This window comes from Mytilus trossulus, chromosome 3, assembly GCF_036588685.1.
Source record: "Mytilus trossulus isolate FHL-02 chromosome 3, PNRI_Mtr1.1.1.hap1, whole genome shotgun sequence".
NCBI lineage: Eukaryota > Metazoa > Mollusca > Bivalvia > Mytilida > Mytilidae > Mytilus > Mytilus trossulus.
In genome coordinates, this window is record NC_086375.1 from 8,394,145 (window position 1) to 8,409,095 (window position 14,951).

A 14,951-nucleotide genomic window follows, 5' to 3' on the forward strand; every position below is an offset into this window, starting at 1 on the left:
TTCGATAATATTGTAGTAATCGAACATTTGTTGATTCAATAAATTCAAAATGGCGGGTCTCTTCTTAGTCACGGCCATTCAACTGTGGATTTGACGGTAACTTTGAGCCAATGATAAAAAATGTTACATAAAAATTGCATTATATTATCTATTGCCCATGCAGGTCACTGGCGAACACAAACGTATCGACTTTGAATCAAATTGATTGTAAATAAGCCCAACGATGTGTGATAAAGACAATGGAAAACTATTTAATATTATCACTCAGTACAATCAACCCTTCTTTCTATAGTTAGCATATTTTTGGTACTCTTTTAATAATTTTAGAATTGAGTAAAAACAAGTACAATGTTTCAGACGTTGTCCCACCACAACTTTACATCCTCGCAATTCTTTCTTTAATACTATTATTGTTATGATCCCTGTCTTCCACGTTCGCAAATGCATGAGTGTTATTTTGTGTTGTTATGCCACTCTGTATAAAGCGGTAATTCCATTTTTTAATCCAATGCACATAATTTGTTTATCTTTACTGTGAAAAACTGCTAATGGATTATACAAATCATCATTAGCATTGAGTAATATTTTACTCTCTTTCCCGTCATGTTGTATAAGTCTTAAAATGTCATCCCCACGACTAACCACTAGTACATTCCTATTGTTGTCCAGGGATATGCCTTCAAGTCCGGATGTAGATCTATCCTGGAATCTCCATATTCCTTGTCCATCCATGCTGCAGCAATATGCCGAATCGGAGTCATACTCTGTGTAGTATATCCTGTCGGTAGAGGTTGTTATATAATTAGCATTGCATTTGATCGTACATAAAATGTTTCCTGAAATATCTGTTATCACTATACCTTCAAACCGCACTGCAACATAAAGTTTTCCATTCTGGTGAGAAAGTCCGTAGCAGTTACCGTTAAAATTTATCTTTCGTACAGCACAATTCGTATTTATGTTTATATTCTCTAGAAATTGGTCTCTACCATACGTAACAGCAATATGATGAGTATCTATTATCGTCAGATCGAACGGTGCACTAGACACGACTATGTCTCTAATATGGTTACCACTGATATCATATTCTTGTAAAGGTATTTTATCGACGTAAGAAGCCACAATGATTCTTTCATTTGGTAGAATAATGCAGCCAGTGATTGGCCAATTAATCTCTTTAAGTTTAAATTTTTGTTTCAGCCGAAGACTTATACTACGGAATTCTGTCTCTTCGTTAAGTTTGATTTTTCCGAATTGTTGAATATCTTTAAGCAGCGAATGTATCATAGGATGGGGCTCAACTTTTAGACTGTAATTGTATACTTGTCTCATTTTTTCTTCGATACAAACAATTTTTTCCTTAATTTTGGGATTTGCTTGGCGTGTTACAAAAAATATTTGAATGTCGGATGCGAATTCTTTCAATATTGTGATCTGTCTATTTATGCTTTCGAATTCTTTCTCAGTGAGTTCAAAGTCTTTGACAGATTTAGTTAATTCATGCTTGCACCTCTCATATTTGGTTTTAAGTTCAAGAAGCAATATTTGTTCTAATTCATCAAGACGTTGATCGAGGGATAATCTTATGTCCCGAATTGTTTCCTTAATCAATTGTTCGTCTTTGTCAATTTTAATGGAAGCCATTACTCTGTCATTGATGCAACATTTTAATTTATTTAACATTCCAGAAATTATTGCTTCCAAATCTGCAAGAGCAGTTGACGGTTTTGCATTTTTCGCTGCTTCTTCTATGAGAATAATCTCATCACAATCTTTATGATCAGATGTGATGCAGACTACACAAATTCCTACATCGTGTTTTTTACAGAATAGGTCACACCTTTTTTGATGATTTTTGCAATTAAGATTTACGATCAGCTCTGTGATCTTTTCATATTCCTCAACTGAAATAAGTTTATGATCTCTTGACATTTTTGTTGACCTATGAACCTTTGTACATTTCACACAGAATCCCTCCTCACAATACGTGCACCATGTGTAGGCATTTGTGCAAGTATCTTCGTACCCACAAGGACTACATGATAGAGTTGCGTTCAAAGCCATGCTTTCATCAGGTTATATAATTGGATGACAAGAACTATTTCCTGAAATGATCAATTAAACATATAAATCACTATCATTTATGTTAATTAGTCGTCTGCAATTCTTGACAGACGAAAGTAAATGTCGATGTCATGATATGGTCTTATGATAAACAAATAAGACTTCAAATGTGGATTATATAGTTTGGATGGTAATTTATTTTCCTATGTTTGCAACTAATTGGATGAACTACATTTATTTAAAAACATTTCACATCATCGTCAGTTTTAAAAAAGTAGTGCGAAGATCTTTGTCGTTTCTGGTAATAAACGAAATTAAGGAAATGTGTTATGAGTGTCTTTGACCTATTTGTCAACGCCAGAGATAATTGAACGGCCTTTGATCTATTATGATATCCGAATTGTCGACTTTCCCCCCTTTTATTCCATTTGTTTTAATCGGACTAAGAGGGTTTATGGCACTGTAACAAATACCTAGTAGATGTAGTAGCTAATTTAGTAGCATAGTAAACTAGAACTAGAACAAACAGATAAGTTATCATAAGTTGTTCATTTTGAAAACTCAGCGGACTATGTGAAATGTGAAGAATCAAAAACTAATTTATGGTTAAATAAATTTAAAATGAATAATTACCATTCATCAAAAATAAATTTCTATCAAAAATAAGGCTCATAAAACTTTTTACATTATTTATATTAATAATTACAACATACACACATGTTGGCTATGACAATGATGTGTAAATATAACAAAGAGACATAATTAGTACAAATTTCAAAAATAGGGGTACAGTATTCAATATTGTATTATAATCTTAATCACTAAAAAGACAAGCAATTATTAAAAAATAAGGTCAAACAGAATGGCAAAAAAACTAAGCACTTTTAATATAATGACAGGATGTACAGGTACCTAGCCCGGCTATAAGTTTCACTACAACAACAAGCGAATATGTCAACAAAGACAAACAAAAAGGAAAACAAATAAAGCACGCTAGCAAAACCATTGACAAGAATACACAAATTTACCATAACACAACGCTACAATGTCGAACAAATGTACAAATACTGAGCCACCTCAAATGGATACTACTTAAATTTACTAAAAAGTTATCAAAGGTACCATGATTAAGTACGCCAGAAGCGCGTTTTGTCTACATAAGACTTATCAGTGACGCTTATATCAATTTTTTTATAAAGTCAAACAAGTACAAAGTTGAAGAGCATTGAGGATCCAAAATTCCTAAAAATTGTGTCAAATATGGCTAAGGTAATATATGCCTGGGATAAGAAAATCCTTAGTTTTCCGAAAAATACAAAGTTTTGTAAACAGAAAATTTATAAAAATGACCAAACTATTGATATTCATGTCAAACGCCAAAGTGCTGACTACTAAGCTGGTGATACCCTTGGGGAAGAAAGATCAACCAGCAGTGCCATCGACCCAATGGTGTAAAAAGTTATCAAAGGTACCAGGATTATAATTTAGTACGCCAGGCGCGCGTTTCCCCTACAAAAGACTCATCAGTGATGCTCATATCAAAATATTTATAAAGCCAAACAAGTATAAAGCTGAAGAGCAGTGACCATCCGAAATTCCAAAAAATTGTGCCAAATACTGCTAAGGTAATCCATGCCTGGGATAAGAAAATCCTTAGTTTTTCGAAAAATGCAATGTTTTGTAAACAGGAAATTTATACAAATGACAAAACTATTGATATTCATGTCAACACCGAAGTGTTTACTACTGACCTGAATTAAGATTAAGTACTGCAATATCTTTGTTGCTAACAGCTGACTGAAATATTTTATACAAAATTTATATTTATGAAAATATTTACCTATGTGGGTATAAAAGCAGCAATTTATAGGAAGTCACATCCGGTTGATTACGAAAGAGGTTCGAAACCAATATTTCCTTGAATTTGACTGTTGTAATGAAATAATTTGACATCTTAGTGCAATAACAAAAATCTAAGTCATAAACAATTTATCCAGGGTGGTTTTTTTTTGGTGTTTCTAAAGAATATTTTGGAACATGATTACTAAAGCTTGTACTCAGGAAAAAAGGGGTCCACATTTGATTGACTCCCAGAGATGAATACATTTTTTTATATGCAATGCCATGTTATGTGAAATTATGCCTATAGTATAAAACTTTACTCCTGCCAAGAATTCTTTGATTTCAACAAAGATAAATTCAGCACATTTTTGTTTATAAAATTGTCAATTATACAAAGTCTAAGAGGGAAAATAAATGGTCGTATTACACCTGTACCGAAGGTTGTGTCTAAACGACAAAGATGAAAATATTAAAGATAACGATTGTATTATCCTTTTTTGTTATGGAAATTCTAGCAGTGATTTATCTTCTCCATTTGTTTTTACTTTAAATTTTTCGATGTTTGTATTATAATTGTTTGTAAAAATAGGTATTTCAAAAGCTGATATTTGAAACTTATTTTTCCGCCATTTTCATGTTTTGTTTACTTTCCCCCCGAATTTCATAATAAGTTAAGCTAGAAGTAGAGGTGAGAGGCCAACGAATATTTCAAAATGATTTAACTAAGAAAGATGTATGCTTTGTTTTCTCTGTGTTTTGTATTGCAATTGTACAATTATTTAATATTTAACAAAAACATTATACAAATGAAAATATTTACCTTCGTAGCAAAGTTAGTTTCTAATCGACTCCAAAGTTCAAAAGTTATAAGATAACGATGTTTTATCAAGTTTTGATTCATACAACTAGCGGTATTTAAAACACTGATAATAGTATTCGATATGGGGTTGTTTATTCTGTTTACATTTTTTTTTTTATCAATTTCTGTTTTGATACTTTTTTTTTTACATTACCCAATTAAAAACGTGGAATGACCTTTTGTAATAATGTTTCAAAAGAATTGAACGGAGATATATACAAAGTTTTTTATGCTTTAATTTTAAACAGTGGCATAATACGATACTAAAAATTCCAAAATTCCAAATGTTAAACTCGAAATTGAAAACGCGAAAATGGGAAATGACAAAATCAAATACGGTGTAACGAATTCAGGTTGTGTTTGCCCATTTAGTGGCTATGTGAGTATGAAGTTGTCTAGATTCTAGACTGTAAAGAAATAAATATATTTGTCTGGTGTCTTCTTGTTATATAATGACTTTCAACTATCGAAATTACAGGTCATCTAAAACATTATCATTAATTGTGTAGTACTGACGAACTATAAGTTACTTTTCTTTTATTTAATACAGTTGTACTTTGATCTCATATTGAAAAGTGGAATTTATTCAGAAAACTCTGAGGCGCATTGATTTTCTACATCACCTATACAGAAAAGATCTCAAACAGTAGAGAATAGACAGGAACATGTCAAAAAGACAACTGCGCATCCAGATCGGGCTTCAGGCGGTCCCTACACAAATATGTTTACTCAAAATACTAACAAAGGTAAGGAGTTCCCTACTTGAAACATATAAAAAAGAAGATGTGGTATGATTGCCAATGAGACAACTATCCACAAAAGACCAAAATGACACAAACATTAACAATTATAGGTCACCGTACGGCCTTCAACAATGAGCACAGCCCATACCGCATGTCCTTTTTGAAACATGCTGAAAAGGCATGTTTTGTGAGATCTTAATCCTCTCCTATACCTTTAGCCAATGTGGTATAAAAACACAAAGCAAAAAAGCAGTCCGATGTTGGAATAGAAAACAGAAGAAGCTATGCAAAATGAAAGTGATACATACATAAACAATTGACTACTAACTATTACTGATATGCCAGCCTCAGACCTTGATTAAGGATTAAGTAACATAATTCAAAAAGCTTCCACATTCTATATTTAAATTTCATTAAAATCATTATTTTATCACTAATAAACAAAAAAATTAAGAATCTAAATTATCAGAATCTGTTCTTAAGATAACGTAGCCTCAAAAACGAAAAAAGTTTGATCCATGATTATTGAATATGAAAAAATGCTTACACATTGGCCAGTGTAGGTTTTTATCTACATATTACTCGATAAACGTATTACTTAATAAAAAAAGCCTAAATTTTGATTCGCGGTATTTATCAATAAAATGGAAATAAACCCTACTTAACTGACATATAAGACAAACATGAAATGCACCTGAAGCAATGAACTCATTCCTCAAAAGTAATACATAACAAAATAATATTTAGCTAACAAAAGAAACATCATAACTGTATACATGAGTTGTGGGTGTATAAATACCGAGACACGTCGTATTTGGGAATAGGTCACGCTCGATACTTAGCAGGCAGACAAAAAAAATGGTAAACCACATTCTAAAACGTGGTAAAAACACATCGTATATATATCAATCAATTCATGATGGTGTCCATAAAATTTACGGAGTATCAAAAATACTCTTTGATAAAAAAAAAACCAATGATCGTCCTATTTTATAATTATTATGCTGAATAGTTATCAAAGGTACCATGATTATGAGTTTAAGACTCATTGGTGACGCTCTGATGTAAAAAGTAAGAAAGCCAAAAAAGTATTAAGTTGAAGAGCATTGTGGACCAACAATTCCAAGATAATTTATGGCTGGGATAAGAAAATCCTTTGTATTTCGAAAAGTCATAATTTTGCAAACAGTAAATTTATAAAAATGATAATTGGGCTGGTGATACCCAATCATGTAAATAGTTATCAAAGGTACCAGGATTATAATTTGATACACCAGACGCGCATTCCGTCTACATTGGACTGAGCAATGACGCTCTAATAAAAAGGGGGTGTTTTTCTTAACTTATATTGGAAAGCTGAAAGCCAAGAATAAAGAGAATCAATTCATTCTTTTTTTAGCTCGGACAATATCAAAAAGGTTTGTTATAAATCATGTTAAAATTGAATAACTGTCTTCAGAGCTGTTGATACAATCGAGAACTAATATTTCATCAGCAATGGAATATGTATTGATATTAAAATGAAATGAATCTTTATAAATTTTACAACTTCATAGGACTTTTCTGCATTTTCCTCCAAATCAACGCTCATCATATGCAGCAATCAAAGGCAAATGAAGAGCAGAGATGATAGAGCCTCTTTTTTCCCACAATTTATTAATTTAAATCCGAGCAATCGTAAAATTTGGCGATGAACATATCAAGAGGTAATGCAGTGCAATATATGATATGCAATTTAATACCATGGCTTGCTATCTCTTAAAATTTAAAATGACAGTAAAATAAAAGTCTCTCTTTATCCTTCTATATGGTGGGTTGTCTTTGGCAAGGGTGTGGTCAATTACATTCATTTCATTGAAAAAGTCTTAATAGGATTCCCTTATAAATATCATGAAATACGTTTGGCATAATTGCAATAATTTGACAGCATCTAGGTAGACTCAAAAATGCATGAGTGATGGTCTATCTATCAACTCCAACAACACTGGTCAACTCAGATATTCCAATTGTATTGTCAGTTCTACAATCTGGTGGATTGTTTGGTTCTTGTTGTTTATTCTTTAGTTTTCTATGTTGTTTCATGTGTACTATTATTTGTCTGTTTGTCCTGTTCATTTTTAGCCATGCCGTTGTCAGTTTATTTTCGATTTATGAGTGTGACTGTCCGTCTGGTAGCTTTTGTCCCTCTTTTACTTATCTATTCTGATTTTGTTTTTTTGAATTGTTCAATCAGTAAGTTTAAATGAAAAAGAAGATGTTGTATGATTGCCAATGACACAACTCAGGACAAGAGAATAAATAACGTATAAATGACAACCACAGGTCACTCTACGATCTTCACCAATGAACAAAACCCATATTGGTCACAACTTTTTGGAACTTATGATCCTCAATGCTCTTCAACTATGTACTCGGCTTCAAACTTTTTTCATCTGTGCGTCACTGGCTAGTCTTGAGTGAACGAAACGCACGTCTGGCATATTAAATTTCAAACCAGGTACATTTTGTTAGCTATTATTCATGTGTTTTCTCTGTCCTATATTTTCTCCAATTTATTTGTATTGAAGTCCAGTCATGTAATGCTGTCATTTTAATGTTATATTTAGCATTGTCATTAAAGCGAGAGGTTTGGCATGCCACAAAAACCAGGTTAAACCCACCATATGTTTCTTAAAATGTCCTGTACCAAGTCCGAAAAATTGCCGTTGTTTTATTATAGCTCGTTTCTGTGTATGTTACATTTAAATGATGTGTTTTTGTTGTGCCGTAGTTGATGCGTTTCCCTCAGTTTTAGTTTGTAACCTGATTTGTTTTATTCTCAATCGATTTATGAATTTCGAACAACAGTGTACTACTGTTACCTTTATTAACTGCATAGTCAGCTTTAAAAAGCCCCGAAATGACAAATGAGTTAAAGAATCCTTAATGGGGACAGGCATACACCGAATGTGGTGGGGTATAACTTGTTTGCCCGCGTCCTATCCGCCCCCAACCTGGGTCAGAAGTTTAAAAGTAAAAAATAAACACAAACTATGAAAAACAGTTGAAATAGGTTTAACTCATCAGATAGATACAAATGAAAACACTTCAAACAAAAACACAGAGTGGCCGTGAACAGATATTTATACATCATAACACTCATAAGTTAAAATGAAACGAACCCACAGAAAACTGTCTCAGTAGTGCTTGCTCTTATAGGAGCAAGCGTAAATGATATAACCGTAATGTCTCCCTGATTACAATAATTGCTTTGCTGTATATTGATATTGAAACATTCCCCATTTCAATTCTCATTTTTATATATACTCTCGTTAAATGAAAACAGTCATACTATATGGTAGTATTTTATGAGGTATTGGTACGAACTTGTTTTACATTTTTCAATCTCAATTTAACAAATGCCGGTTTCTGTGGTTAACAAGGATAGCGGCAAAAACTAAAATAATTGACACTTCTTATATATAAAAAAGAAGATGCGGTATGATTGCCAATGAGACAACTATCCACAAAAGACCAAAATGACACAAACAATAACAATTATAGGTCACCGTACGGTCGATTCAAACTAAGTTTTAACCTCAAACTAATTGCAGCAGACAATGTTTTAGTTCTAATCTATAGCAGTAAGCCTTAATATTACAGACAAAAGTACCATAAAATCTAACTTGAGAAAAAATCAGCATTTTATTTTCCTCTGAAAATTAACATGGAAAGGGAAATAAAAAAAATAATGTGAAAATTTGGTATTGTCTATATCTTTATATCGTTTCCCTCGGTTTTGGTTTGTTACCCCGATTTTGTTTTTTGTCCATGGATTTTTGAGTTTTGAACAGCGGTATACTACTGTTGCCTTTATTTATATATTTGTTAAGCATCTACCTTATTTAAAGAAACTTTAAACAAAAAAAAAAAGAATATTTATATATATGCTTAATTATTTTTATCAAATTTGAGATCCTTTACCTTGACATGTTGACAAATTCAATAAATGGTCAACCAATAAATTACAAATTCTAGATTGTAGCTTTTTAAAATATATGAAAACGCATCTAAAAGTGTTTGTTACACTGTAAAAACCACCAGAATATCAAGAATTAATACATTATGTTGAATAGAAGCGGTAGAGTTATAATTTTGAATATTTTTTTTATTGATATTTCTGCCTTTTTGCAGAGTTATCTGCCTTTTCAATGCAAACCTTCATAGGAATTTTAAATCGTGATTTTTAGTCTTCCTCACGTTAGATTTTGTGAGAATTTTTTCTGTGTATGTTAAGGGTATAATGCTTAAAGAATACAATCGTTTTCTGTTGCAATAACTTTAAGGCTAGGGCCAAATTTATGTTAGATTGACTGGACACTATTACGAATCATGATATAGTTATATAAGGAAGAACGACCGACCGATTGGTTGACCAATACGGCGTGTCTATGTCTTCGCTGACTTCGCAACATTTCACGGTCTAATATGTGAAGATTCCAGATAATTATAAATCGTTTGATTACCAATTGCAATTTTTTCTCAATTGTTATCTGTTGACTGAGTATTTACATGGCGGGTTAAGCATCATCACTAGAAGATCCTTCCTCCATCGATGCATCTGGTTTCGCTCTTTTCGGGTTTGATGGGAATACTTCAGTTTTGTATCTTCTGATCGATTTTTCTTTGATCGTTTTTATACAGATTATACCGCTTGTTTTTCAGTTTGAAGGGTATTACATTATTCATTTGAGGGAACCTTTAAAGCTTGCTCTTTTGTGCGAGCAATGGCTCCGTGTTGAACGCTTTACTTTGAATATATAATGATTTACGTTTACATTTACGTAAGTACATATGAAAATCCCTAGGGCTTGGACATTACAAAAAGCTAACAAAGGGTTTAAAACTTCACAATACACATGTTAGGTTACTCTGATCGGGTTAACCAGTTTTTCAACTTAATGTTTATCAAAAAGTCCTTTGCTATATTTCGAAAAAAAAAAATCAATTTACATTTAATTTAGTAACCTATATAGTTTATCTTAAGTTAACCTGGAAGTAAGGGTAGTAAGGGTTATACATTTTTTCTGTACAATACGCTGTCACCTGTATAGATAATTTAATTGATTCGAAGTATTTAAAGAGATATTTTTTCTTCATTTGAGTTTCGCGATTTGATATATAACTAGGCAAAGTGTTTTTAGTAGTGTGACCTTTATGTAATAAAATATATTTTGTATTGATTAAAGTTCTAACGTCGTCTATATATATTCTTAATTATTCATATTGTTAAAATGGTTCGTAATATGCTATATGTATACACTGTACATATATTGTAATATACTGACAAGCAGTAAGGCTCTCGGTTAATAAAGAATAGAAGTCTTAAAATGTCGATGCATGGTTATTTTTTACCAGCTGGAATAGTATCGGTCTGATTTAAAATTATGAATTTTTTAAAATATTTAAATAAAATTCAAAAAAAATAAAATCTGTAATGATGCTTATTTTTTTTTTTTATCAAAATGAAATTCTAAACTAAATTACAAAGGATATCTAAAACATTTGCACGTTTAAAGAGGTGTGTTACGAATAATGTTTGTTGTTTATATTATTTCAATTTCCAAGGTTACAACCACTGAAGCAAATATATTGGCAATGTGAATGGTTATATCTTTATTGTAAACTCTTCGATGCGGTTGATACACATTTATTTAATCTGGTGGGAATTACTATCTGTAAACGGTGACAAAAAAGTAAGTGTTCTAAATTCTACTATATACATGAACGACTAAAAGTGTATGAAACAATCAATAAAATAAAAATGAAACATTGAAAGTAATTATCTATCAATAATTTGGATAACATATATCCTTCATCAGTGTTATTATGATGTAAAATGAATCATATAAATCTATTCTGATTAAATTATGACAATCCTGAAATTTTTGCAATAAAACAGTTACAACCGAACACAAAAATGCTTGTACAATTCTCAAATTTCAAAAATGACGTTTGTTAGATTACCGTAGCCGTATTTGATTCAACTTTTTGGAATGTTTGGTACTTAATGCTCTTCAACTTTGAACTTGTTTGGCTTTATAACTATTTTGATCAGAGCGTCACTGATGAGTTTTATATATACGAAACGGGCGTCTTGTAATCTATATAGTCTATAAACTATATAGCTATTAACAACAAAGGCTGCTAAGATGTGCTTCAAATAAAATTTAGAAGCATATCTTTTCACGAACCCCCTTATTCATTTGCAAGCGGAAAATAAGCGGAAAACATTTCAGAGCAAAATTCGAAAATAAAAAAAAACCTTGATACCCATTCTCTCAGACTGAAATATAACAATGCCTCATGGTACTTAATTACGTTGGATAAATATTTTACCCTTAGTATTTAGGTGTGTTCAAATCTATATAAGGGTGAAGTCCATCCCCTAGTTTTCGTGAGGAATGGTCATTCACATAGGAGTATTTGAAAAAAAGAATTTATATTTTTGTTATTGTTGCAAACATGAAAAATTTGAAGCGGACGGTTTGCCCAATTTCTGTTGTGACATGGATTTATTCCGTCAATAATGTTGTTGTTTTTTTTGCATTTAGTACTGGTTCATTTTTGTCAGAGATATTATGTAATGAAATTATATGTTACTTTTGTAGATTATCGTTGATCATTTTAACGAGATTGATTTTCTCGCTTGAGCCGGGACGGCGAAAGTGAGAAAGGCAATCGAGTTGAGGTGACCAATGATAATCTGTTTATCGCTATTTTACCTACGACGACGTTGTCAATTTCATGTCAATTTCGTTAGCAACGCCACGTGCCTGCTTAGTTTGTAGCGATCATTTTCCATCTTAAGCGAGTAACATGACATAAGAAATTATCACAAAAAAGATCAAAGGAAAAATGCACAAAATAGCGATAAATTTGTCTATTTGTCTTTTTTTTAATTTATTGTGCACATATTTAGTCTACACTATGCCATCAAGACACCAGTATTCAATAGTGCAGAATCGTCAGGTAAAACAATGTCTTCATCTTTTAATGGCTTATCAGACATCTTTTCAGGAAATTTATACTGACCAGTCATCCTTTGCCAGCATTTTGGTATCATCCTGGAAAACAAGTATGAATAAGTTATTATCAAGTAAACAAATACATGCATCAAACTGTGATGAATGTTATATATACGTTGAATGTTCACATTAAACAGTGAATTTTAACTAATTTACTATCTGATTGATATTGAATTTACTTTGCATCGTTATTTATTATTAATAAAATTATACCAGCGTGGGTTTAACTAGCACAGTAAACCTTTGATAGACAGAGTTTAAAAGTCTGTTCACCTATTTACATTATTCATCAAATTGAAAGGATATAGATTTATTAACTCAAGAAAATAAATGTGAAATTGCCCAATATGGTCCGAATAAATGTATAGTCCGGCTCGAAGTAGACTGTTCGGCTATATTTATACGGTCCAGACCGTACGTACAGTCCCAATACTGATATGGTCTGGAATATAAACATACATGTGTGTACATCATAGAAGAGGGGCGAAAGATACCAGAAGGACAATCAACCTCATAGATCGAAAACAAACTGACAACACCATGGTTACAAAAGATAAAAGCAAACAGACAAACAATAGTACTCAAGAAACAACATAGAAACTAAAGAAAAATAAACACCAACCCCATCAAAACTGGGGTGATCTCAAGTGCTCAGGAACGGAAAGCAGATCCTTCTCCACATGTGGCACCCGTCGTTTTGTTAATGGTATTACAAATCCGGTAAATAGTCTAATTCGGTAGGTCACATTCGGGAAACGTGAAGGGTATTGTAGTTACAACATAAGGAACATATCCGATATTATCTGTAAAACGGTGTTCCGTAAAGGTCAACCATCCCGTGATGGCGTCCGTAAATTTACGAAAGGATGATTTCAACTTCACCATTTGGAACTCTCAGTTTGATCATTTTGAGCAGCAACCATGTATTAGGTAAATCATGATAGAAAACACAAGCCCGAGAATAACGTATCAATTGGAAATTCAAAACAAGTGAAAGTTAGAGCTATTTTTAAATTTAAATACATGCACAATGGATCTGTACAATGTGATATCCCTTAGGAACTTGTTTTAGCAAAAATTAAGAGTATGGAACACAGCATAAAATTGAGAATGAAAATGGGGAGTGTGTCTAAGAGACAACAACACGACCATAGAAAAAACAGCAGCAGAAGGTCACCAACAGGTCTTCAATGTAGCGAGAAATTCACGCACCTAGGGGCGTCCTTTAGCTGACCCCGAAACAAATATATACTAGTTCAGTGATAATGAACGCAATACTAAACTCCAAATTGTACACAAGAAACTGAAGTTAAAATAATACAAGACTAACAAAGACCAGAGGCTCAACTGAAATGAATTAGACCTATTTGTTTTCAAATCTGCAGCTATAAACGTTATAAACGTGACAACGGGCGTCTGGCGTATAAAATTAGAATCCTGGTACTTTTGATAACTATTAGCAACAAAAATATTTAATTTTATTATATTACAAAATCATAACAACATATACTAATGATAAATTTATTTGAAATTATGACATGTCAGAAGCAACATGAATGTTTAACACTCATATTCATTAGAACATTTTATGTATGGAGCGCGGGAGGGTGAAAATGTGGAAATGAATATAGTGTTATTCAAAATCAATTTGTCGGTCATGCTCTTAGTGCATCAACGAAGGATTAGTAGACACACCAGCAGCTGCCCTTAGTCAATGCACTACTCTTGAGGCCAGAAAAAAGCTTGTCACATGTTGACGTAAAGCGCTCTACCCTGGACTATTGTTGTTTTTTGTCTACGACATATCGAGTTATCCTGTGCTGTTGCAATTTGTTGATAAATGTTTTTAGTCCCTATAGAGTTGACTTACGCACATTAAATCAAACCACGATGTCATCAATACTCATGCCGGCATCAACCATTCCAAGAGCCATCTGGCGGTCATTTTTGGAGAGGCCTATTTGACGCCCAATGCAATTTTCCCAAACTTTTATGTGTTTTTCTTACCAATGGTGTGCTTCTGAACGTTAGTGCCAAAAATAAATAAATTTCGTTTTAAAAGTACAGGTAGAGCAGGTAAAACAGCAATTACATGTGCTAAAAACTAAGGATTATATCAATGATGTTTAGTAAAAAAAAATCCAGAAACAACAAAACAAAATTTGAAAAAAAAGTGTTGCTAACCTTTTTTTGGCTCAGTATATGTTACATCGTTTTATCAAATGCAGTTTCATTGTTTTTTGCAGGTATATTGTAAAGAACAATGCATCGTTTAATTCTCGTTATCATAAACATTGCTTTGAAAAATACAGTAAATGGGTGTCCAGTTGAATGTAGATGCACTGGAACGTCGATCAATTGCATTAAAAGAAATCT

At 32.3% G+C, this 14,951-nt stretch overlaps 1 protein-coding gene across 1 annotated transcript; it reads right to left on the bottom strand.

The window, feature by feature from the left end:
* Nucleotides 1-465: 465 nt before the first annotated feature.
* LOC134709940 (uncharacterized) lies at nucleotides 466-2,064 on the bottom strand. The gene has a single exon (XM_063570062.1). The coding sequence runs from the start codon at nucleotides 2,062-2,064 to the stop codon at nucleotides 466-468; it is 1,599 nt and encodes a 532-aa protein (XP_063426132.1).
* Nucleotides 2,065-14,951: the final 12,887 nt, after the last annotated feature.

Excerpts from the sequence above, each read along its gene's own strand:
- LOC134709940 (XM_063570062.1), bottom strand. The coding sequence starts at position 2,064 with ATGGCTTTGAACGCAACTCTATCATGTAGTCCTTGTGGGTACGAAGAT.